The sequence below is a fragment of the Larimichthys crocea genome, chromosome V (genome assembly GCF_000972845.2).
Source record: "Larimichthys crocea isolate SSNF chromosome V, L_crocea_2.0, whole genome shotgun sequence".
NCBI classification, from domain to species: Eukaryota; Metazoa; Chordata; class Actinopteri; family Sciaenidae; genus Larimichthys; species Larimichthys crocea.
This window is the reverse complement of record NC_040015.1, coordinates 4,942,280-4,968,148: the sequence shown is the minus strand read 5'-3', so window position 1 is coordinate 4,968,148 and position 25,869 is coordinate 4,942,280. Positions and strand designations below refer to the sequence as shown.

Below are 25,869 nucleotides of genomic sequence, written 5' to 3'. Positions count from 1 at the left end.
GCTTTCCACCAGATAGACTCAGGTTGTACACACACAAACAGAGAGAGAGAGAGCGCCGGAGTGCTTTCCATTTAGGTCTGAACAGGAAAGAGCATGTTGAAAAGGACAGAGAGCAGTGGCTTGATTTGTCCAAAAACAAACGTGGCTGGCCCTGCCTTCAAAGCTGAGCTGACACAGGCCTTGTGGGTTGTCCTCCCCATTCCCTCTTTCCTCCAAGGTAAACAGTCCTCTGTGTGTCCAGGTAAGCAGAGCTTGATTTGCCCCCTCTAAGTCAGTTCACACACAACACAACCCGTCCACCTCACCCAAATCTCCCTTCTGTGTTTCCTCTTTCCATCTTGCTTATTTGACTGCCCTGGATTTTTCATTCCACTGAGGAGGCTGTTTCCAGATTGAGAGAGAACATTACAGTGATGAAAGTGCACACTGCCAATCCTTTTTATGGCGATATTGTCATCTTGATGGTAAAGTGTCCATCTGCATCTCTGTGAACTCATATGGATTGTCATGTCAGTTCCTGTTTTTTTCAGCAGGCCTTACTAAACCACGGCATGTTCCACTGAAGTGTCTTCTCCATGAGGCGTGGAGGTTCTATGGCACTCATCATTCAGAAACCTGCTGGTGATGTCATCATTTATCCAGTCAATGCTGGTAATGCACATTTCCTGCTGAAGAGCTCCTTGTGAAGCTCAGTGTGTGGTGGCTTTAGCTGCCGCCATATTGGCAGTCCTACCTCCTCCACCTCCTCCCAAACAAACCACCTGTAATCCACCCTCAGTACAGTTGTCATGAACGGGGAAATTAGCTACAGAGACCCAAACTGTTTTTTGTACCAGGCTGTAAACATGTTTATTTCTGCTGTGAAGTTGGACATTTGGACATGGGGACTTCTGGAGGCAGCCTCAAATGGACGTTTGAGGAACTGCAGTTTTTGGCACCTCTGTGTTGGCTTCATTTCACAGCCACAAAGGCTGGTGCTTGGTTTAGAATTGTTAATTTGAACTAATTATTATTTTTTATGACTAAACGATCTTCATCTCTGTTAAGCATTCTAACAGGAGCTAATTTGTTTCTATCCCTGATTTTTACACCAAGGTCACTTAATAGTACACGCAGTGCTGAGGTTGCACATTTCAAACAGACATTGCTTTTATGACAGCCGGATTAAATGGTCACATATGAGTGATCTATACAGTCTAACTGGTAAAACAAAGATGTAATTACCACAATATACTTTAAAAATAATGATTTGTAACCAGCACCGCTGCATGGAAATAATTTTTTCAGATTCTGGGAGGACATGTCTTTCTCCTCCACCACTTTGGGTTCATCTTTTCGCAGCTTATGAAGGAGCTGGGAAAATTTCCTTCACACTGGCATACTGCAGAATCATTATCCCCTGCAGGCTCCCGCAATTATTCATCCAGTGTGCTCGCTGCCGACATGAGGGCTATATTTAGGTTTGCCAAAATGACCTCACCGCTGACTGGCACATACACATTTTTGGTTGTTAGTGGCTCAGCACCCTGGTTTGGCATATTAGACATATAACACACATATGGTGTGTGGGTTTATATTTAGTTTTCTACACCCGAGCAGCATCAGTTTCCCTGTGACGATGGCGGACAGATGTCCTCAATAGCAAAAAAGATTCAAACATGACAGATTAGCCAAGTTTGGTCTGTGCTGCTGACAGTTTATAAAGCTGCTTGTCATGGTGGTCAGGTGTGATGGGATGTACACTAGCACATTATCATACAATTGGATGTGATAAATGAGCATCAATACACATTGTTTTAATACGTGCTGTAGAACACGTTAGGGTTTGGGTTAACTTGTCAGATACTGCAGCTTGGTCCTTGACCTGACACTTTAGGTACCCAGCTAGTGACATTTCTGGTGCGTTTCCAAAGGCATCTGTGCAGTTTGCTCCATTTGAAATTCAGACATGCCTCTTGCTGTCATCTCTGCATCTCTGCTCAGCAAACACAAACAAGACCATCCCTACTCAAACATACTTACGTCAAGAGATACACCAGTCATCTCCGCTGTGATGTATATTTCCAATAAAACAAAATGTAATATCATACACTGCACTGCCAGTTTGATTTCATTTTCTACATCTGTAGATCTGTATATATTTCTCCTACAATATATACAGATCTCACCAGTGCACAGAGGTTATACAAGGCTAACTGCTCAATAAAACATGAACTTTAACTTTACATTCAGACAAACCAATTTGAGAGCAACAAATATCAGATCTGACCTCTGAATGTTATCTTCCAAAATGAATTATGTTTTTTGATTAAAATGGTAAATGTCGGTGCTGCTGGTAAATCACCAAAGGGCTGCAGAGATACTCCTGTTAGACCTGAGACGGTCGATGGTCGGACATCTTGGGAGTTGACCTATTAGCCAACCAAATTCTAAAATAAAAGATGAAGAACCACATATATTTTAACACTCAATATTTCCATCTCAGATGTGGTGATTACAATGTTTATTCCAAATGGAATGAAAAATGAGAAAGAGGAAAGAGTACATGGGTACATTTTGGTCTACTCAGCACTGTGAATTAATTAAGCATATGTGTGCATGTGACTTTGAGACTGACTCGACTCTTTGGGTGGTTCAAATATCTAAACACAGTTGGTCCAGTGAAGACTTAATGACTTCCGTTATGGATGGAGTGCATTGCAGCATCCTAGCAGTCCTTCCTGACAGGTCACAGAGCTGACACTCTCTATTTTTACTGTCCATCCGTGCTCTCTGCACCTGCTCTATAATTAATCTTATGCTCCTTAATGTGTTAAGTGTGTCCAAGACATGGATCGACAGCCCTGGAATATTCATCAAGGTACGAAAATAATGAATATTCATGACCTGAGGGGCTTTTTACATCCTGACAGTGTAACAGCTGAGTATGGGGAGATATGTGTGTGTAGCTGGAGACTCTCAGTAGAGTGAGGAGAGACGAGGAAGAGTGTTCATATATTTTTCTTGGCTTCCTAAGGCACACCCCTTTCTCTTACCAGAAAAGATTTGGTAGCATTGACTTATTTTACAACATAATGTCTTCAATATGTCCGATATGTGTCCAAACTATAGAATTTCAGCCTAAAACAAAATGTACTAAACTTGCACAGCCAAGATGAGAAGTCCAAACCACTGCCACATTCAACAGCAGGAACCAGGACAGACTCCTTATTAAAGATGCAGATGATACAGATGCATGCTAAGTACATTTCCAGCTATACCCATACTTATATGAAATCTAAATGAAACCATCCTCTGGACCATGTTGTTTAAAGTGAGAACCTTTCACCACTCACCCAAGAGAGTCAAAGTGGATCAATAAACAGGACTCCGACCTTGCATGCCTCTGCTACAGGAACTGATCTATAATACAACCCCACTGATTATAACACCACAATGTGTTGTACATTACCATACCTTGTCCCACACACACTAACTGTGAGTGTGGAAATTCATTCTCGATATTTCAGGGATGACATTTTTTTTGGTAGGCCAACCTGGAAGTTAGCATCTCCCTGGTTCCTCTTTCCTTTGGATTAACGCGTAAAATAATCTCTGTGACAAACAAAAATAATATTCACATATGTACTCACCAGGAGTAAAAACTAACATTAGGTTGTAAACTTCACTGCCACCACTAAACTTTTAAGTGTTCAGAGTCCATGGAAACCTCTGTAGACTCATTTAGCTTTTTTCAAGACATGTAAAAGCTCCAAATTCAGGAGTTGGGTATTTCCTGACATACTGTATGCCATAAAACAAAATGTGAAAATGTCATGTTAACTACAGCCATTATTTCAGACATTTAACCAAAAACCCCTTAAAAACCCATTCATTTCAAGACAAAGGAACCAGAGGTGCAAAAATGCTAACTCATTCCTTCAGAACTCTGTTTAAAAAAGGCAGCAGTGCCACTACTCTGTTGTTTTTAGCTTTCTAGCTAATGACTCCTTTTTCGCTTTAAACATGGACACGTTGCACCAAACTACCACCCAAACATCCACTGGGGAAACGGTTCTGTTAGCAATGCATGTTTGCCTTTAGTGGCCCTGGAAAGATTTGTGTGTGTTGCTTTCCAGGTAGACCAGTGGGAGGGCATGTGTACAATTTAAACAGGTAGCGGTTTGATGGATTTGTTTGGAGCTCATTGATCCATGATGTGTTGTGGCTGGGGAAATGTGTATAATACCTAGAGGACCTGGTACTGGGTCGACAACACAGCTAAAGTACTTCACCTACTAGCTTCTTCATCCTTGTTGTGCCTCATTAAAGACCAGAAAGATGGGAAGAAAAGTACATTAAGTCCTGTGCCACTCACATGCTAATTGACAGCATTACTGACTAGCCTGAGTAGGACATTTCTAGCTAAGAGATTTCTTAATTACATGAATACCAAGAAAATGAGGTTTAGCGAGTTACCATCACTCCATAATGCAGCTTGATTGTAGTGGAATTAGAAAGTAGCACCTTTTTTGTTTTAGCTCACTCAGGTAAGATCCAGATGGTTTGGGAATAGGGGTATTTTATTTATGTAATTTATGTAAATTTGTATTAATTAACTTGTGCCTGTGCAGTGGTGTTGGGTTATCTCTTATAATCGCTTCACTAAAGTAGCACATGTTTGACAGTTTGCTAAATTACATGGAAAAAAGGACGTAAAGTATGTGTGAGTGCAAAGAAAAAAGGAGGTTTGATCATCATCGCTTGTAGAGAATCAGGCTGTAATCTGACGTACATTCTTCAACATTTCACATGAACATTAGTCCAGTGGTTCTCAAAGTGAGGGGCAAAGAACCACTGCAGAGGGGCGTGGATCACCAGGGCAAAAATAGAGAGTGTGAAGCAAAGTTGCTATGATAATATATTTATATAATATCTAGAATGAATTTTTTTCAGTTTCTGAAGGGAAATGAAAAGTTTCTCACTTTCTTACCTACAGACTCATAACACTTTTGTACTTACAACTGAAAGTTCATTTCTATGGTGGTTGATCTTAATAAAAAATGGATAATTGGAATGGATAATTTTGACTTTAAAAGTTTTGAGCATATAAGATGAGTGCTTACAGTTTATCTGATGCTTTCTCATTGAGTGTATTGCTGAACTCACATTGGTACAGCATGCGTACGTTTTACTAAATGATATGAGTGCATGGATCGTTGCCAGATTTGCAGTCTGAACGGTTGTAACTCTGTGCCAGCAAGAATACTGCTGTCCATAACCCCTGTAATATATTCTGCCATTACAGCATATTAAATGTTATATGCCTAAATGGTTTTAGTGGTTAGCCAGGATGAGGCTTAATTGTGTTTGCTGTTTTAAATGAATGATTAAGATGACTGACTCTTTCACTGCACAACAGACCCATAAGCAGCAGCACGAGGCTGTAACCAAAGCTTGCTTTTGTTTCAGGAGGCCAAATGAATGATGCTGGCACACTGAACTACCACGGCCTCTCTCGCTCTCGCCAAGAACTGTTTTCTCATCAGCACAGTACTCAGAAATTAAAAAAACAAAATGACTCAATCTCTAATTCTCTCCTAAACTGTGAAACCGAAGCGCTTCCTCCTTCAGATGTAAGACTTCAAAGGGGGGAAGTCACGGGTTTCACCCGATTGCCTGGATTTTAGTGTTAATTCTTAATTACTCATAGTTGTAATTAAGATTGAACACAAGGATTTTCTCCTCTGCAGTCGTGACTTCTGCAGTGCAAAGGCAATTATGGGAAAGAAACAGATAGTTCAGTTCCAGTCGAGATGTAAAAGGATTTGTGTGATTGAAGTTTGAGAAGGTAGGAAGTGTACTGCAGGATTCAACGTGAGTGTTAGCGGTAAACTGTATTTTTTCATTTATTCTTTTATAAAGTCGAGTGTTTTCCCCCGGGCATCAGAGAATGAAATGTTCCCCTCTTATGAAACGTGAATGCCGGACGCGTTATGGTGTGGACTAAATTGCCCATTTGTGCATATAAATGAGGAAGTGCACTAATGTAGCTACACAGTGCATTAGAGCTCATGATGGGTTTTGTTTTTTTCTTCTTTTAGGATCACCACGACAGCTGCCTGTATGATGGACCTGCGCAGATACCCGCTGGACGAGCAAAACTGCACCTTGGAGATCGAGAGCTGTAAGTAGCACTGAGTGAACATGTGTGTGCATGAATGTCACAGCCCCAACTAAGACTGAGACAAAATCAGATTTTTACTAAGCGATTATCAAGGTCAAAATAATTCACACTAACGATATTCTCCAAAAAAAACTAAAAAACTGTACAAAAGCGCACAAAGTGAGAAAGGAAACAAGTATTTAACAAGAGAGTAAAAACCACAATTATTGGCAATATCAATACATCACCCAAACACATAGTTTTGCCTCAGGTAACAAATATAGCCACATCCTCTTTCTGTTATGACTGACTGAAGAGGACTTAACATGGAGTCATATGTAAACTAATTCAGTTTTGGTGATGTCAAACATCATCAGGCTATATGGACAACCCACAGAGGAAAATCAAACTGTGATGACCATCAGCGGATCATGATGCACTTTGCTAGCCCTGATGTATTTATGAACTTCGCTGGTGTCACAAAGAGCAGAATTTAATTTTCGAGGTTATTGCTTGTTGGAACAACCTTTTTCTAAAGGTCAAATTATTTTTTATTTCAAACAAACATAGCAAAGGTTTCATCACTTGCTAATATGCATTCAACTTAGTAATAGGACTAGAGTATCTGTTTACTTACAGGGTTACAGGTAAGCAAGTAAGGCGCACATCTCCTGACATGTCGATGAGCGAATTCCCATACAATCCACTTGAGCTCCAGAAAGTGAGCACATTTATTATTTTCAATACTTGCCCCAACAATATTTCTTGTGCCATGGTGCTTCTCAGATATCTTTTAAGTTATCTTTTGTTTAAGTTTTTTAGTACTTGTGAGAGTCACAAGTACAGTAGGAAATACTTAAATAGCCATGGTTACAAAAGGCTGTACAAATCAGTAGACTGTACAAATCAGTAGACACCAGGTTCTGGTGTGTTTTGTCCCATGTGCAATAGTGGATAGATGGTGGGTGAGTTGCTGCCCAAGATGTGTAGAAACTGAAGGACTGTGGACTACTGTGGTCCTTGGTTGTGTATAATTATGATTATTTATTTTTTTAGTTAGAACTGAAATCAGAGTTGGAATCTATCACACAAAGGTATGCCCTAACATGCTCAGCTCTGCTGAAAGTTCCATTCCTGCCATGATGTGCAAACAAAAAGAGAAAACCCCTTTACCACTGCTGGGGAAGTTGGAGGTCACCTTTGGTTTCACCAGTCTTTTTTTATCCCCCTTGATGGTGCTCAAAAACTGATTTGGGAATGACTGGTGCTCTGATAACCCAAATGCTTCTCTGAAGATAACAGTTATTTCATTTCTCTGTTGGTCTTCAAACCATTCTGTGGATTTTTTTTTTTCCAACAAGGACAGCCTGAGCTAAGCTGGTCCGAGTTTCTCCACAGCATATAGCAAGACTGATGCCTCTGGTGAAAGAGGCAAACATACAGCTTCCTTTGTGTATGTTTTGACGTGCAGAGTATCCTGATTGATCACCTCGAGGGACAGATGGCAGAGGAGCCCATTGAAAACAATCAGACCGAGAGATTTTTCTTAATGGAGCAGATAGTGACCCTGTTAAACAGTGAAGCTGTAAAGACCTGCATACAGGCCTCCAGGCTCTGTCATTTTGCCATGCACAGGATGTTATCTTTACTTTAATACATTTCACATTACAATTTAATATTTAAGTGTACTATGACCAAAACTCGTGTTTTGTGGGATACTTTGGGTTATTTGACATGGCAGTAGTCAGTGTATTAACAACAGTGCATGGCAGTCAGTTTGGACAGGAGGAAGCTGAGTAATACATTGACATAGATAGAGGCAGCAATAAAACATATTTTACATAAGGTGAAATAATTTCTTAAAATAATAATCTGGTTATATTATAACATTAACCTGTTGGTCCAGATTGGATTGCATATTAACATATAACTATTACTGCTTTGGATAGTTACAAAGGAATTTATATAAAACATTTACATAAATACATGTTGTTATCAATGACATTCACATGAATTTCTCAAATGTCAAGAAAGTATTCAGCACCCCATAATTATGCATTCATACACAAATATCTGTTGTTACAGACATGTTACTATAGTTATCATAGTTCTGGAATTATTTGGCATAGATTTACCCTTTCCTACAGATTAAGAGATCACCGTTCATGGATTTAATAGTGCTTCAGCAAACAGAACTCAGAGGACTGAGACTGAATATTTCAGATACAAACGTTCAAGTGATGGGCGGTCGGTGGCTTAGTGAGTTAAGCGGCCGCCCCATGTGTGGAGGCTACAGTCCTCGCTGTAGCTGGCCCCTAGTTCGAATCCCGCATCAGATGGCCATTTACTGCGTGTCATTCCCCCTCTCTCTGTGCCCCCTGCTTCCTGTCTATCTTCAGCTGTACTATCAATAAAGGCATAAAAGGCAAAAAAATATATATATCTTAAAAAAATAAAATAAATGTTCAAGTGATCTACGACCTGTTGTTTGGTACTCACTGGAGGACCATTGACAGCTGTCACACTTAATGTAAGTCAATCAGTCAGTAATGTTTATAATATTATTCACATAGACCCAACAATTTTCACCAAACACCTAACAACAGTGGCAAGTCAAAACTTCCTTTAAGAGGCAGAAGCTTTGACATTTTTCCAACAAACCACTAATTACAAGAAACAACTTACAAGAAATATAAAACTAGCACAGTATCAGTATCATGAGTGCAGTTTGTTAGCTCCACAGATGAACCTCAAATGCAGCTGATTGCCCTAATTAGACTTTTGTGTTTAATGAAATACATAAAGCAGTTTCTGTCTTTGTGTCGCAGGTTGAATAGACGGGCGAGAGGGCAGGATATAAAGACAAGGAGAGAGACAAAGATACACAGCAACAGTATTAGTAGGGACAGAGAGGGGAGTTATTGATAGTAGGCGGAAGTTGTGAGCAGTCTTGGTGAGGGATTGGATTTGGGACCAGTGATGATCATGCTTGATTCGTCACAGTTCAGTTTGAGGAAGTTTAATTTCAGTGAGGAATTTGGTCCAGGTGGAATGAGTTGAAGTGGTGATGATTCAGTGGAGCTGTATAGCTGGACATCATCAGACTATGCCAATGAGTAGATATATTTGAAATAACACGTTAATGATTAATGGAGAATTTCTGCAAGTGCTCTGTCATATTTTAAAATAATCTCTTATGTAAAATTTGTAGGTCTTCTCACATACATTAACTGGACAAGAAAAGAAAAACAGACAGCAAAATCATAATGAAGCCCCTCCAGTAATGAGAAGTAGTTAATACTCTGAAATCCTGCAGCTGCCTTCAGATAAGATGGGGAATCTGAAGACAGAGACTAGCTGGCCCAATTAAATTGGTCTAATTACTGAAAGGGCAGCAGAGGCTTGTTTCACCCTGGTTCAGGCTGTAGACATAGCCCAGAGAACTGTAGAAAAAGTAACGGGAAGGCTATATAGTTGCTCCAGTCCAGCCCATGGGAAGCTGGAAGATGTACAGCAGAAAATGTGAAGCCTACTTTCTGCTTTATCAGTCTACCGCTAATGATTTAACAATCATTTATTGTTTCTAAATTATTTTTTTCTAGAGGACATAGTTATGAAATTTTCTGTCTAAATGATTTTAGGTCTCGTTCTGGACCAAGATTTTACTGTTATAATTCTTGTTTTGATCAGCCCTTTTTCATTCGTACCCCTTTAGCATTATTTCTGGATGTGCCCATGGTGTAACATCCAACTGCTAAAGAATACTCATTCTTCTTCACCACTTCACCACAGATACTGACAACAGTTCAGCAACTGAATAATATCTAATATTTAAGACTAAAGGATCCACCTCATACCTCATTATTGTTTATCCTTAATTATAGGTTATATTTAAAGAAAGTGGGCATCCTTTATAGAATTAAATGAGGTTACATTCCACAAAGTCATCTCCAACTCTTCTTTGGGTAAGAGAAAAAATAATTAAAGAAACATTACCTTGAAACATCAATGCAAGTAACAACAGAGGAAACTCAGAATAGGTAAAAATAGACATTTCAACTAAATCAAATTATGAATAAGAAATGCCTGGAGTGTTGTTTAGCTCAGTTGGTAGAACATCTGCCCCATGTACAAAGGCATAGTCCTTGCCAAGGCCCAGGGTTCAAATCCGACCTGTGGCTCTTTACATGTCATTCCCCATTTCTCTCTCCCCACATTCCTGTCACTCTTCAAGCTATTCAAAAAACACAGACATTTCCACCAGAACAATAAATCCTGACAGTACCTGTCAGTTAAAGTAAAAATTAAAGTAAATCAAATAAAAACAACCGTAATCATTAAGGACACGGGGAATCCCACCTGAAGAAATAAATAAAAAATATTTTTTACAGCAATCTATTCTCAACAGTAATAGACCCAAGTCAAGAATATATCAACTAGTTTCTCAACAGTATTGGTCTACCACAACTCTGAGGACCAAACCAATATAAATCAATTCATTAACGCAGGAGGAACTTTCCACTTTGTGACGCAAAGGAAGAAATCATTTTAAAATTCTACACAATCCATCATTGGGAAAAGGGAAGGGGATTAGTTGGTAACTTGTTGTTCAAGAAATTTTTTAGGAATTCAATTCAACCACCCTGGATATGCCGCTAAGAAGAACTCTCTGTACTCATCTGGATTTTTCTGACTACCTGAAAAGAGAACATGTGAGACACAGAGACAAGTGCTGTTTCTCATATTAGAAATAATTCAAGTTTTTAAGGTGACTATTTGAATCATAGATTCACATACATCATGAAGACGTCATAATGCCTTACGTACCTTCAAATGTAAGAAGTTCTCTTCAAGACAACAGCATGAATGAGTGTATGGGAAAAAGCACAGCAGGGCATTGTGGACATTCTACCTGTGTGTACGTGGGCTAACAGTCTTGGCTTTGATCAGGGTTAGATGAGTAGAGAGGCATTCATTAATTAATGTTAGAAAATAGTAATACAACACAACTGAAAGTGATTGTGCATCGTAAAACAGATCAGTTTTTCACAACTGTTTGGTTAAGAGTTGTATTAAATAAACCTCTACACAATCTTGCTTCTACCTTCATTAAAGTTTTACTTGTAACTTAGCTTAGCCGCTTCAAGCACTCCTTGTGTTAGACTGAAACTCTGTTTTGATAGAGCCTGACAACTGTGGAACTCCAGACCTGACCTAACTTAAGTAAAGCAAACTCACCTTAACTGCTTGCAAATCACTGCTCAGACCTTGGCATGATGGCTACTGTAAATCTATTGTTCTATCCCTGTTTTTTGTTTTTTTATTCCACACTGTTTTATTTATAAAAACTATTATTATAATGATTATTATAAAATTGCTGAGTGTCTTGAGTTGGACTAGTATTACAGTAGGATTTACACGCTAGGTTTGTGCACAGCATTCAAATGAGTTTAGTCTCAATATTTTCCACTGCAAGATCCCAAGAAATCTGTCTGTTCTGTTAATAATATATTATATTTTCTGTGAAAATCAAATAATAACATTAATTAAGTCATACTTTATATTCATTAGTAACTGACCATAACTATCAATTTGTGATGGCACTCTGCTCACATACAAACCTACATACATACATACATGCTCGCTGAGGTTTAACCTGTTGTGTTCTCCTGCCCTCTCAGACGGATACACCACTGATGACATTGAGTTCTACTGGCAAGGAGGTAGCAACAGAGGCTCAGTGACCGGGGTGGAGAACATCGAACTGCCCCAGTTCTCCATCATAGACTACCAAACCCTCTCCAAGAAAGCTGTGTTTGCCACAGGTAACAGTCACACAGTATGAGTTTAATGCTTTTAACCTGTGGATTTTATTGTCATTGGCTGTGCTATCATTTGTATGATATGTTGAATATGGCATCATTTACATAAGGGATAATGTGAAGCATGCTGGTCATTGTAAACCAACAATGACCTGCTTGCTGTACATCAGGGCTGTTAACCTACATATCTTAGTTTGTGGAATCATTGACTGCTATAGAGATGACATCAGCTTATTTCAGTTTTTCTAACAGTGTTTCATCTTTCAAAATCTGTAGCTAAAGTTTCAACCCTAGTAAAAGTGTCAGACAGAGGCCTATTTTTAATAGCCAATGTCACGGTAATTTTGATTTGACCTCATCAATGATGCCAGCATTCTTTCACGGTTTCTGAGTCTGCAAACTTCTGCTGTAGCTCTCTTTTGCATGACCGCATCAGTGTAATACAGCTCTGATTGTGAGATCAAACTCTTCAGCTCTATCGCACTTTAGCATCCCTCTCCTGTGATTCTTCAGTAAAGTTTGACTTGAAAATGGACTCTCTCTAAATGTTGTATTGTTTATTCTATACAATGATTGCAAATGAAAACAAATGGGTTTGTTTTTTTGCAGATGGTAGGCAAGGCAAGTTTATTTGTATAGCACAATTCGTACACATGGCAATTCATAGTGCTTTACAGAGGCAAGGAAAAACATTGGACATTAAGACAAGCAATAGAATAAAAAATAAATTTAAAAATAAAGTAGTAGTAATTAGTAGTAATGTAATTAAACAACCCCTTGTCAGTACAGAGGGTTACACTGACCGTTTTGATTGTCGATTCTTCTTTCAGGGTTAACAGAGATATATTTTCAACCTGTGACTATCAATACTCAAATGTTTTGAAAAGAAAAAAAAAGATGTTGATTCGTAAATCATGACAGTCAGTGTCCTACATCCATAAACATCCTGATTAATTGTCTATGTGCAACTCTCAAAAAAGTAAGCAACAAACTAGATGTCTCTCTCATTAACTTCTATACACTATATAGTGTTTACTTCATTACTTTGCTGTTGTGTAACAGAAAATGTGACACTTAACACCGATAAAATGTTAAAAAATTTCATTTCTAGCAACACTGAACGGAATCTCAACCTAAAAACCAGAACCATGTCGCCTGTGTTGGTTTCACACTAATGTCATGTGTTAAACAGTGAATAATCCAGCTTTATGAGTCTGCAGTTTGCGGTATTGTTGAATAGTATTGTGTAATACTGAGATCTTTCTTATGTTTGGTCCACCTCATTTATAGCAGTATGGTTTGTACTGCTGTGTTAGGCTGCATTAATATTCGCCCTGCTCATCGTTCTTTGACCATCACATGGTACTTAACTGCTATACATTTCAAGGAAGGAGTGTGCTTTGGTGCAAAGTGGAGAATATAGTGAAATGCCTCAGGTGAAAAGGAGCATCCTTTATCTAGCTGTTCTAGAAAGTACACTCTCCAGTTTAATGGCTACGGTTGATCCTGCATAAACATATTTTGTTCTGATGTTACAAAAACTGTACATCTGCATTAATTACATGCCCCGATGATGCATAATGTTATTACTGTGCTATACCATCTTGTTCACTCCTTATATTTACAAAGGCTGTTCAGCTGAAATGGAATATATTAAATACGATTCATACATGACAGAGATAATTTAACATATTGTCCCCTGCAGAATTGCCTGAATTACTTCAATACAAAGTTTTGTGCATTGTGTCCCCTTTACAAAATAACAACCCAAGCAATTCTCAGTACAGTCTGGGTTATATATAGGCATGAACGTTTACCACCAGAATATTTTATGGCTGGAGTGCACTAGAACCTGAATAAACCAATGAACACACTCAATATTGAGCCACTAATAATTTACAGGCACATTCTGTACATGGCACACTGTAGATGGAGGTGGAAGTGAAATGTACAGCAGAGAAATGCTGCAGGAGTGTCATGATCAGGGATGTCCTGAACATGCTTCACCATGCCTTGTGACTTGGCCTCCATCACTTCTGGATCTTCTTTAGGGATGGAAAAGCTTTTTTTTTCTGTCTGATGTTAACATACCTGAAAAAAAGTTGAAGTCTTGGCACAGGAATGCAAAATTCTTTAATTCAGACATTAAAGAACATTATATGATATCTGTAAATATCGTTTTAACCTGTTTCCTTATCAATAATACAGGACGCAGTCAGAGAGGATTATTTGTTAACTGACCAGTATGTAGTGTTTAGTGCAGATCAGATGCAACCAACTGAATATTTATTTAATCAATATTTATATACTCAATATGAAAAGTGCCATCATAACATCTGGTATGATTTGGAGCTATACAAATACATCAGGCTCTATTTACAGAATTTGGCAGAATTGTCGCCTCGGTTGTGGTTTCCACAGAACAAACACAGAACAGGTCAGTAGGGCTGGCATTCCTTCAGATATTTTCCCAGGCTGTGAGTTGGCTGAGACTCAAGTTATTCCTGTTGACATGTTTACAGAAAACAAACCCAGGTCAGCCCATCCAGTAACCCAGTATAAATCCACCTTCTGCTTCCTGTGTTTTATTTTAGTCACATCCCACCCACTTCAGCCATCCTGTACTTTTTCTGTCACAGGTTCGTATCCACGTCTGTCTCTGAGCTTTAAGCTGAAGAGAAACATTGGCTATTTCATCCTGCAAACCTACATGCCCTCCACCCTGATTACCATCCTGTCCTGGGTCTCCTTTTGGATCAACTATGATGCCTCGGCTGCAAGAGTGGCCTTAGGTCAGTGACTTTAATTCTTTACATATTAGCAATTATGTTTGCTGTGTTTGTGTGCCATGGTTTTCAGTCACGTTAGGAGCATAACTCTATATGGTTTGTGTGTTTGTTTATGCACATCAGCCTCAGCTGTAAATGTTAGCTTATTAATAGGGCTGTCAATCGATTAAAAAAAATTAACTAATTAATCGCAAAAATTTCTGTAATTAATCGCGATTAATCTGTCAATAAATATATCAATAAATTTTCTGAGACAGAAGCTTATAATGAATATTTATTTATGTAAAATGATCAAATTAATGTAGAATAAACACAGAGAAAGTATATTTAAATTCATTCATTTTATTGGCTTAAGGTGCACATATGCACAGTGCAAACAGAAAAAAAGCCAGAATGAGGAAATATACTGACCAGTGCCACACTCCTGTAGTGTAGACTGGGTGTTTTGGTGATATGTTAAAGTCGTGTTACTTCTGTGGAATTTAAATTCGGATTTGCAAACTGTGCAAATTACCTTGTTTTTGTCCAGCGAGCTGTCGGGCAATTTTTTAAAATGAAATGTTCCCCCTAAAAGTCAGTCCTTATCCATCTTTCCGCCATAGACTCTCCTTTAGTTAGGATAGATCATAGACATGTACATAGACGCCTCATTGAGCGGGTTGGTCCGGTGCTGCGATACGTTACCTTGTCCGCCATATTGGATGTGGCAGATCTGCCCGTAAACTAAAACAAGCAGGGCCGGTTTTAGCTATGGGCAATGTGGGCGACCGCGCAGGGCGCAGTCTCCGTGAGGGCTTTAAGTTAATGCCTCTTATACATCCATTCGCAAACACACTAATATATCTGGGAAACAAAGCTCTACTTTGCCACATCCAAAATGGCGGCCGCCACCGGAAGTAAACAAAACCGCGTTAATTGCGTTAATTTTTTTTAGCGCGTTAATTCTTTCAAATTAATCGACAAAATTAACGCGTTAATTTTGACAGCACTACTTATTAATATGCTAAACTAACATTCTTAACATGAACATGTTGTTTTTCACCCTTATTACTGATTGTAATAGGGATTGTTTAACTGTTTTTTATCACATCTGGAGCTATATGCCACACACTAGTATCTGGATCAACAAGGACAAAAAAGTCATTGATGATAAACAATAAAAGCTTGTTGATGACTTATCGTGCACCTTGGGGCATGCCCTGGAATCCCATTGGGCACATCTCTGTCACGTCGTGGCTGCAACGCTGTTTTGGTCCGTCCTGCGTGCGACTTCAAACCCTACTTCTTAATATGCTTCTGCTCACGGAACCCGTCAAAAATAGAACAGCCACGTATTTCACATAGAGCCTGGGACACTTCTGAACTGTACTGCGGTGGAGCCGGTGGGGTTTGTAATTTGGGGGTCATTTTGTATCCAGTGAAATGTTTTATTGCTTATGACACCACCGGCACATTGCTTCCTGTTTGAGTCTATGAGTGATTCTAAGGGCTGCCACATACATCTATGGCTGGGCCTCACTGACAAAAGCACAACACAACAGCTGGGGATCCGAGGTCCAACTATGTCCACTTAAGCAATATTACATGACAGGGTGTACTTTTCATCTAGCTGTCACACTAAATGATCACCTAAACACTGTTTAACAGCCACAGACTGTATGTCAGGGTTGTATGGGCTAATGGACTTTATTTACTTTTTCATGGTGCCTCCTTAGTATGCAGTCCTTCCGCAAAACCTCCCTCTACAGTAACTGTTCCTTCCCTCCCACTCTCTCTACTTTGTCTGCAGGTATAACCACTGTACTGACCATGACCACCATCAATACCCACCTTAGGGAGACACTACCCAAGATCCCATATGTCAAAGCCATTGACATTTACCTCATGGGTTGCTTTGTCTTTGTCTTTTTGGCCCTGTTGGAGTACGCCTTTGTCAACTACATCTTTTTTGGCCGAGGTCCTCATCTGCAGAAGAAGGTAGCAGAAAAGGCTGCCAAATCCAACAACGAGAATAAAAGCAGACTGGAGAGCAACAGAGTGCAGGTGGGAAAGGGCCTTTGAGAAGTTTAATACTGTTTTGTTCATTTTATCAAGCCAATAGTGTGTGTGTGTCAGGTTCTATGGTCAATGTTATATTACTGATTATAGTATAAGGCTACCTGTTCTACTCCATTTGTAGGCAGGTTTCATTCACAAAACTTCCCGCTTACTATAAGAAAAACAAATTGACTAATTACACAAACATAAAACATATGTCAGTTATAGATATGGCAGTCAGCTCGCTGTCAGTCATGTGGTGTGCACTGAAATTTACTGCATGTTGTTAGAGAAGCAGCCTTTGCTACCTAATTGTGGTTTGAGTAGAAAATGATTTTAAAGGAATCTGATAATTTCCTTCCTCAGGTTGACCCTCACGGAAACATTCTCCTAACCAACCTAACCAGTGAGATGGGTGGAGCAGATATGATGGGGGCTCTCAATGACCCACGGGCTACAATGTTCTCCTATGATAGTGCCAGCATACAGTACCGCAAGCCCATGACCAGCCGAGACCTGTACGGACGACCAGCCCTTGACCGGCCAATGGGCAACAAGAAGGGCCGCTTGCGGAGGAGGGCCTCGCAGCTCAAAGTCAAGATCCCTGACCTCACGGATGTCAACGCCATAGACAAATGGTCCCGTGTCGTCTTTCCAATCGCATTTACCTTCTTCAACTTGGTCTACTGGCTTTACTATGTCCACTAGGGTGGCAGTATCAAGCCTGTGTGGCTGCACAACTGCTTACGATTTCTCAGAAAAGCTACCTAGGTCTTGTACAGTGATGGAAATAGAAGAGCGTTCAGTCAGTTTGTATAAATCCTGTTTTGGAATGAGTAGTACAGGATGTCTTTTCAATGTAAATACAATTTAATATATAATATATAAATATATCTATATCTCTATATATACATATATGTGTATGTGTATATATATATATATATATATATATATATATATATATATCTATCTATCTAATATATATTATCTATATCTAATCTATGTGTATGATTTGTGTGTGTATTCTATATATTATATCTATATTATATATATATATATATGAAACAGAGGTATAATTTATTAAAACTCCTATCACTTCTGCTGTACTCATCCATAAAAATTAGATATAGATAAAAATATTACAGAAATAAACACACAGTAAAGGTATGGTATTGTACGGTATTTGTCAAAACTTGCCAAAAAGTCTTGGTGACTCCAACATTAAGGGCAATGATGTTTCCTTTGTTCTATCTTTTTCTTCCTTCTGTTATCTCACTTTCTGCATGTGAATGGAACACAACTTTTATTTGATTATAAGGTCAAAAAAGAAAAAAAGAAAAGGAAGCCCAGTGCAAAACAAGTAGGTAACTAAAACAGTTTTTACACGATCTTGTGATTGCTCATTCAGCTAATTAACAGAAGACGTTTGGTTGTATTCCATCGTAATAAGGTAGTCCTTATTTGGTTTAAGCTCAATGCTCTGACTGAGGTAATTTTTGTGGTATATATCATTGTGTTGAAATCCTTATGCACAGTAAACCAAACTCAGTTTCCTTTTATTTCTGTAAAAAAGAAAGCTTTGCATGGCTCTACTGAGCCACACTGTATTATAATCATTATACTGTATGCTTTCGAACAATCATTGCATTTAAGGTAAGTAGAAGACCAATGTTAATTGGAAGTCCACTAATTTCTCAAAAATAACGTAGTCAAATTTATACCTATGATATTCTCACAATATATGTGAGCATGTATAATGTAATTTTCTTTAAAAGAAATCAGGTAAAGAATGACCAATGATGTCACCACACTATCAAAATCACATAAAAAATTTCAAGCCCTGATAAAACATGCTACTGGTGTTGAAACACCATGGTTGTCCAATACCTTAAGTTCTACTGTAAATAACTGTTGTGTAGAGCTCGATCCCCCTCAATGTGTTAAATTTAAAGGGTGAGTATGAAATCAGTGTTGATCTTATTTATCTTCCAGGGGATTGACTTTTAGTTGTGTTGTCAGGGCTAGAGATCAGTGGACCCAAGTTTGAATTTTCCACAGCTCCAATACAACGTTCGATTCAAAACACATTTTTTAAGACAAACTAATGGTGATGACAGGGACAATAGCAGCTATAACCTACAATTAGCAAACTTACTAAATTTAGGTAGGCAGTTTGATGTCTAACCTCAACCCTAGAAAATATTGGACCCTATATTGGACAGTTCCTTACCTTTGTGCAGTGCCAAGGAAGTAGTGTGTCCTTTATGGTATAGAGTAAGATGGAAGTTCAGGAGTCATTCAGAGATCAGAGATGTGGATGGGCATGTAGAAAGTCTAACTTTCATGCAGAATAAAGCGTATGTTCTGTCACAGACCTGCAATAATATTCACCTTTATATCAACCCTAACATGATCTTCCCCTAATCTTAGCCATTTGCCATAAAAAAAAAATCTTAACCATTCCATAGTTGCCATGCACAGAATTTGCAGAGCTGTTAAATATCAATATGCCCAATATTGTGCTACATGAAAAACAGTTAGTAAACAAGTTAGCTTTATTAAGCTAGACTTAAAGAAACCAAAGTAGCACCTGTCATGGCCAGGTTATTCAAAATGCATCTTTCTCAAACAATTCCAGGATATTCTTTGACATGAACATTAACATTATTTTGTTGAAGTGTCCAGTTTCCTACCGTGGGAAAGTATTATTATGATTTGCTGTTGGTATCGAAGTGCTGATCTATAGGTGACCCAGTGTAAGCTGATAGTTACCTGGATACCTGCTAAACCCTTGCCAAGCATGTAAAGTTATAACCATTTTTGGTCAACGACAAACTGACTGTGCCATCATGGTGGTTCGGTTGGATTCAAATTCATTCCAGAGTGCGTCACTGTTTCTGAGCCAACCCTGTGACTAACCTAACTGTGTCAGATGGTTTGTTGTCCAGAAACCATGCCCATCCACCACCCAAAGCTCTACAATTTGACACTGAACTTGAAATTGGGCTTAGGATGCAAAATCGTCCAATATGGGCATACTGTCTATGGATACTGAGCTGTTTTTAGCCCAAACAGTTCATTGACAGGACAGGCACCCTGCGTGGTTGTCTGCTGTCACACCCCCATACAGGTAAATAGAGCAACATTGTGTGTTTCTGTATCCCTTGTTCTGGCTAGAGTCACTTGATATCGCCCATATTTCACGAATGTTGGTAGACCTAAGAGGGTCTGTCTTAGCAAACAATTCTTATGGGGTTTCTTTGTGTTCTGTTCAAATTTGAACCTGCTGCTTTTATAAAACCCATAAAGCAGACTGAGTGATTAGACTGCTGGTACTGAGACAAATGCAAATGTTGAAAGAGGGATCACTTCTTTGGTTGTGGCTTTCTATTTTGGTCACTGAGTGTGTTTGATATGAATGTTCAGAGTAGATCGACAGCTGAGTAAAGGATCATTTTAGTTTATTACAACGTTGGTCTCTGGCCATCATTTCTATCAGCTATGCTAGTTAATTTCTGGAATCTGGGAACACAGCGACAAACTAAGATGGGTCAAGAAACAATCAGATGATCAGACAGGCTGTAAGTAAACCAACTATTACACTGACTTGTGTTTCCCAAAGGTAGCCTTTGGAAACCTGTCCTTCTTTAGCAAGGTTGCCACTTTCCCAGATAGTATAACTGATAAATGAAGCTGTGGCCAAAAGTAAGAAGAAATAATCAGATACAAAACCAAACTGATTCCCCTGGTGTGGACAAACTGGTGCAGTATATTAATGGGCAATTTGATGGTTTGGCAAATGTGGACTGCTTGTCTTATCAGGGCTTTAAACAAAAAAACAACAAACAGCAAAACCAGACAGGACACAATAGTAGCAGTGTGCTCTTTCCTCATGGCTGAATATTGTGCCTTTACCAAGAATCTCAATATTTTCACAGGGTTTAACTTAACTTCTATCTAGTGAGTAGAATTTAAAACAAATCATCTTGTACTTTTTTAGATTAAGAAGAACAAGGAGAACCAGAAACAGAAGTGGGACTCTTTAAGATCTTTTCTGAAGCTCTAAAGTACAGTACCATTATCTAAGCGTAGATTGTAGTAAGACATTCCAGCATTACGATGACAATCTTTTGAATTCAATGCTGAAAAAACAAAGATCTCCTGCGAGGCTGGACATCATGCTGTCAGTGTTGCTGTTTCTGGGCAGAGCAGTGCGGACGGACAGGAGATAAAAAAAAAAAAACATAAAAAAATGAAAAATAAAACAACTTGGCTTTCTTCACAACAAAGGACCTGGAGCAGATGGACACATGTTTTCTGAGGACAAACAAGCTAATGGAAGCCTTGAACAACTGGTTTGCCCACAGGGGAATGGAGGGTGAAGACATGTGCTGGACTCTTATTGTGTAAAATTACTGTACAATTTTTCTCTCATGCTCTATATGTGCTCTCAAGCAGAATGGTTTGTGGGTGTGTTTGCGTGTGTGTGTATGGGTGTCTTTCAGCTTGTTTACAGGCTAACACAAGACACCAATGCAGGAATGGTTGTATGGATGTTTGTGTGTGAGAAAAGAGAGCGAGTGGGAGCATATGGATGCATGCGAGAGGGAGAAAACACAAAATACAATTTATTTGTGTCAACTTATAGAGACTTCAAAGAATAGAGTTAAATAAAATTGCTGACATCTCTACCAACTACATATAAAGTGTATTTTTGCTGGCTTATCAGAAACTATGTATCAGAATATATCTAAGTATGTTTGTGTTTATGTTTTGTTTTAAATTTTTTTTGTTGTTCCTCATATCTAATAAACACACAGAGGATGGGGGATGGGGTTGATAATTCACCAATTTACCAAGTCCTGCCACCCTTAGTTACTGTTGCTCGGCTGGACAAATATAAACATGGAGATGACAGTTCTGTCTATCCAGGTACTGCAGCAAGGACTAAAGTGTGAGATGTAAGCATTGACTGTATATAACATGGACAACGTATCCACAGGGTTCTGAAGAGCCGTGAAGCTCAGTGTTTTGGCTCTGGTCGCTGCCATCTTGGCAGTCATGCCCCTGCCGCCACCCAGCTAATCTAGAAAGAGCATAGATGTGGAGCTGAGGTGGGCTGTATGAAGCCTGCAAACTTTAAGTCTTAATATAGATTGAACAGGTGAGTTCTATAAAAATGTACCCTCAGTACAGTTGTCCTGAAAGAGGAAATGACCAATTTGTACCGGGCTGTAAACATGTTTATTTCTGCTGTGAAGTAAGTAAGGGATCATGGGGGCTGATGGAGGTAGACATGTTGTGTAGTCAGCCTCAAGTGGACGTTTGAGGAACTGCAGTGTTTGACACTTTTGCATAGGCTTCACTCCACAGCCGCAGAGGTTGCAAATGAAAAATGTTGTGCAGGGTGAATAGATCAATAAGTAATTGATAAAATATGTGCAGATACCAAATGGATAGGAATGAAGGGGTAAGAAAAATAGGACTAAGAGTTAAATAAATGTAGTTTTATCCGATCTGAGCTAAAAGGAAATCCTGAATGTTGCTGCACGCTCCTGTCCTCTTGATTGTTTGGTGTAAGGTGGTCAGAAAACTCTTTTTCTCGTCTTGATGTTCTGATAAAATCAAACATGTTTAACATTATCAGAGGTTCTCTTGGACTGTAGGAAAGGAGGAGAAGGTGGTGGAGTTGTGGAGTGAGTGTCCTCACATTTGTATCCCGATCGAGTGGAGAAGTAAAAAAAAAAAGAACAGAAATGACTGCAGACCTTGAAAACGCTCTCACAAGGACAGCTGCTTGTTTCTGCTCCATTCTTTAACAGTCATTCTTCTTGTAAACCTCCACCAGGTGCATGATGGGACATGGATGTAGTTGTAGTCTTCTTAAAACCCTGTGACTGTAGACACACTGTCTAAAATCTATAATAATAAAGTATTTTCAAAGTTTTCTAGTGTATGGTCCACATGAAAAGCCAACAAGCTAATGAGATTTTTTTTTCATCCCAAATGTGCTGGATCAGTTTAACCTAAAAACACACTATGTCAGCATAACTCCTGTTTCACAGCAAATGAGGCACGGGACGAGTCGAGCTAATGAGACATAAACAGTGACTGCTTTACAGTATGGGCCACTTATTAGAAAGAGAGTTTAAGAAAATGATTTTTATCATATTAACTAAGCAATAAGTGACGTTTAACATTGAAATACAATGAAGGACTGCATTCTGCACATTTGTCATAAGATATGAAGTTGCACCATATTTTCCCCTGTATCTTACAACAGAACAGAAAGAATGCACAAATGCAGCAGCTTCTAATTGTTCTTCTTCTTTCTAATTCTTCTTCTACCAGCTGTGATTCAGAGCAGTGCTGACTCGGCCTCTTTTCTATCCAGCTGTACGCTGCAGACTTGAAGAGCCATTGTCTTTATAGGGACTGAAGTGCAGTGGCTGGAGGAGAATGCCATTAGTCCAGTTAGCATGTCTGCGGCTGACAGCAGCAGCGCTCATTCTCATGATTAACGTGAAGCTCCGGAGTGAAGACGGATCCCATTAGCACATTTAGCATCAGTGTCTGTCGGCAGTTGTGCCCGTTCTCATTATTAATCAGACAGCGGGCCGTCTAATCGACTCGAAGGCCACAGCCTGGACACAAACTTCAGCATGCTGTGACCTCTCTGCCTTCTCTCACATTTAATTATTCTTCTTCTCATCTATTTCTTCTTTTACCCAAAACATGGCTGCTTTGCTGCTCATAGGGGTGACAACTCTCTCTTTAAAGGTCCATCCAACAAAGTACCCCTCACCTCACCCTTTCCTATCTAGTGTGAAGGTGCAGGTGATTATACAGTAATGAAAACATAGTTATTACATCACATTTATGCTAATCCTGGACCTTTAAAGGTTAGGGTCACATACTTTCAAATCTGTCTTAAGTCAATGCTGACATGCCTTTATGAGCACTGCAACTGGTATCAGTTGCTCTGACCCTCCATTCAAAGATTCCTACTTGCAATTTACATTTTGGAATTGTTGGATCTCTGTAAATAATATTATAAAAGGTACATCTCAATCTTCCTCTATATGAAAATTGTCCTGAGATAACTCAGTTATGATTTCGCTATCGAAATAAAATCGAATCGAATTGATGTGAAGATTTCTCTCATTCCCAGCTGAGCTGCAGGGGAGGATTATGGGACAAGTGAGTAGAGAAAAACCTGCTAGCTGTTTGTCGGCTGTCTGTCAACTGTCTGTCGGCTGTCTGCTTTTTTTCCACACAGCAGATCACAGCTCACCCACAGTATGTGTGCGCTCCATTGTCTTGATAAAAGTCGTATTGAGTCATCTCCACACATGTACAGACGGTGGTCGCACCACATTTTTGAATCAAAATAGTGAATTTTACAAAAAGCCTCCCTCCTACCTACACTACCGTTCAAAAGTTTGGGGTCACAGAAAATTCCATGTTTTCCATGAAAACATACAGTTTGAATATGTATAACATATATGAATATAATATAGTGTGTGTATATATATATATATATATATAGCCATTGACAAAGTTAGAAATATTTATTTTTACTTGAAATAATTGTTTCCTTCAAACTTTAATCAAAGAATCCTCCATTTGTAGCAATTACCGCCTTGCACAACTTTTTTCATTCCACTTGTCAATTTGCAAAAGGTAACCTGAAGAGATGCCCTCCTATGCTTCCTGAAGAACGTACCACAAGTTGAATTGACTTGAATGGCCCTTCTTACGTACCATATGTAAGCTGCTCCCACAACTGCTCAATAGGGTTGAGATCTGGTGACTGTGCTGGCCACTCCATTACAGACAGAACACCAGCTGACTGCTTCTTCCCTAGATAGTTCTTGCTCCAAACTGAGCTGTGTTTTGGGTCATTGTCCTGTTGTAGGGGACCATCACATTACCTCCATCGTGCTTGACAGATCACATCAAGCATTTCTCCAGCAGCTTTTCATTTGTTCTGCATCTCACAAATGTTCTTCTTTGTGATCCAAACACATCAAAATTGGATTCATCTGTCCACAACACTTTTTTCCAATCTTAATCTTTTCCTTTTATTGGCCAGTCTGAGATATGGCTTTTTCTTTGCCACTCTGCCTAGAAGGCCAGTATCCCTGAGTCGCCTCTTCACTGTTGATGTTGACGTTGGTGTTTTGCAGGTACTATTTAATGAAGCTACCAGTTAGGGACCTGTGAGACATGGACCTCTGTACACCTATGTAGACAGCGACAATAGTCATTTTTATTTATTTTTTTTCTTCTTCTTCTTCTTCTTTTTTTTTTTTTTTACAAATAAATGTATTTCTGATCAATTTTATGTTGTTTTTATGGACAAAAAAATTGCTTTAATTTTGAAAAAATGTAATTTTCTAAGCGACACCAACGACTGTCACTTGAGTAGTACTTATTGTTGCACTAACATGTCCATGTCTCACTGTTTCTTTTTTGTAAGTCGCTTTGGATAAACGCTAAATGATGATAAATGTGGGCTTGAATAAACAATTTACTCTGTAAAATGAAGCAAACATACAGAAATAATTTAAGGCCTTAAAACTACGTTGGAACTCATTGCCTCTCTACAAGACGAGACTCCAAGATGAGGTAATGATGCAGATAATGCCTTAAGTTAATATTGTGCTTCAGTAGTCCATGTAATACTAAGAAATGCATAATTAAAACTAATATCAAAATTGTAATTCCAAACTAATTTCCACAGGGAACCTGGGTCTTTGTCTTGTAACTTGCCAGACATCCATCCTCAGTGTCCTCTGGTGGACAAACATAATATGTTCAGAAATAGATTCACTGTTTGCACCTCTTTAGCATTTTAACTTTACTAACAACTTATTTACCAACATATATACCAATAGTGTGATAAGCTAATATCAGCTGATAATATCAGGCAGCCGATTTATCAGATTGTCTACACCGTGAAAAGACACTTTGTCTTAGCAGCTCCACACAGGCACAACCAGTCTTATAATTAGTATTTCCTCGAAAAAAATATTATTATTTTTTTTTAGAGATACAAGCACAAGTACAAGTA

General features: G+C 38.9%; 1 protein-coding gene across 1 annotated transcript in view; it reads left to right on the top strand.

Moving 5' to 3' along the window:
• gabrb1 (gamma-aminobutyric acid type A receptor subunit beta1) overlaps positions 1-17,620 on the top strand; it is a 56,113-nt gene extending 38,493 nt beyond the window's left edge. The window contains exons 5-9 of the mRNA XM_019265283.2: positions 6,084-6,166; positions 11,827-11,970; positions 14,607-14,759; positions 16,546-16,799; positions 17,160-17,620. Of these exons, the coding sequence (XP_019120828.1) occupies positions 6,084-6,166; positions 11,827-11,970; positions 14,607-14,759; positions 16,546-16,799; positions 17,160-17,501 (976 nt within the window). The 3' untranslated portion in view covers positions 17,502-17,620. The remainder of the gene's footprint in view (positions 1-6,083; positions 6,167-11,826; positions 11,971-14,606; positions 14,760-16,545; positions 16,800-17,159) is intronic.
• Positions 17,621-25,869: the final 8,249 nt, after the last annotated feature.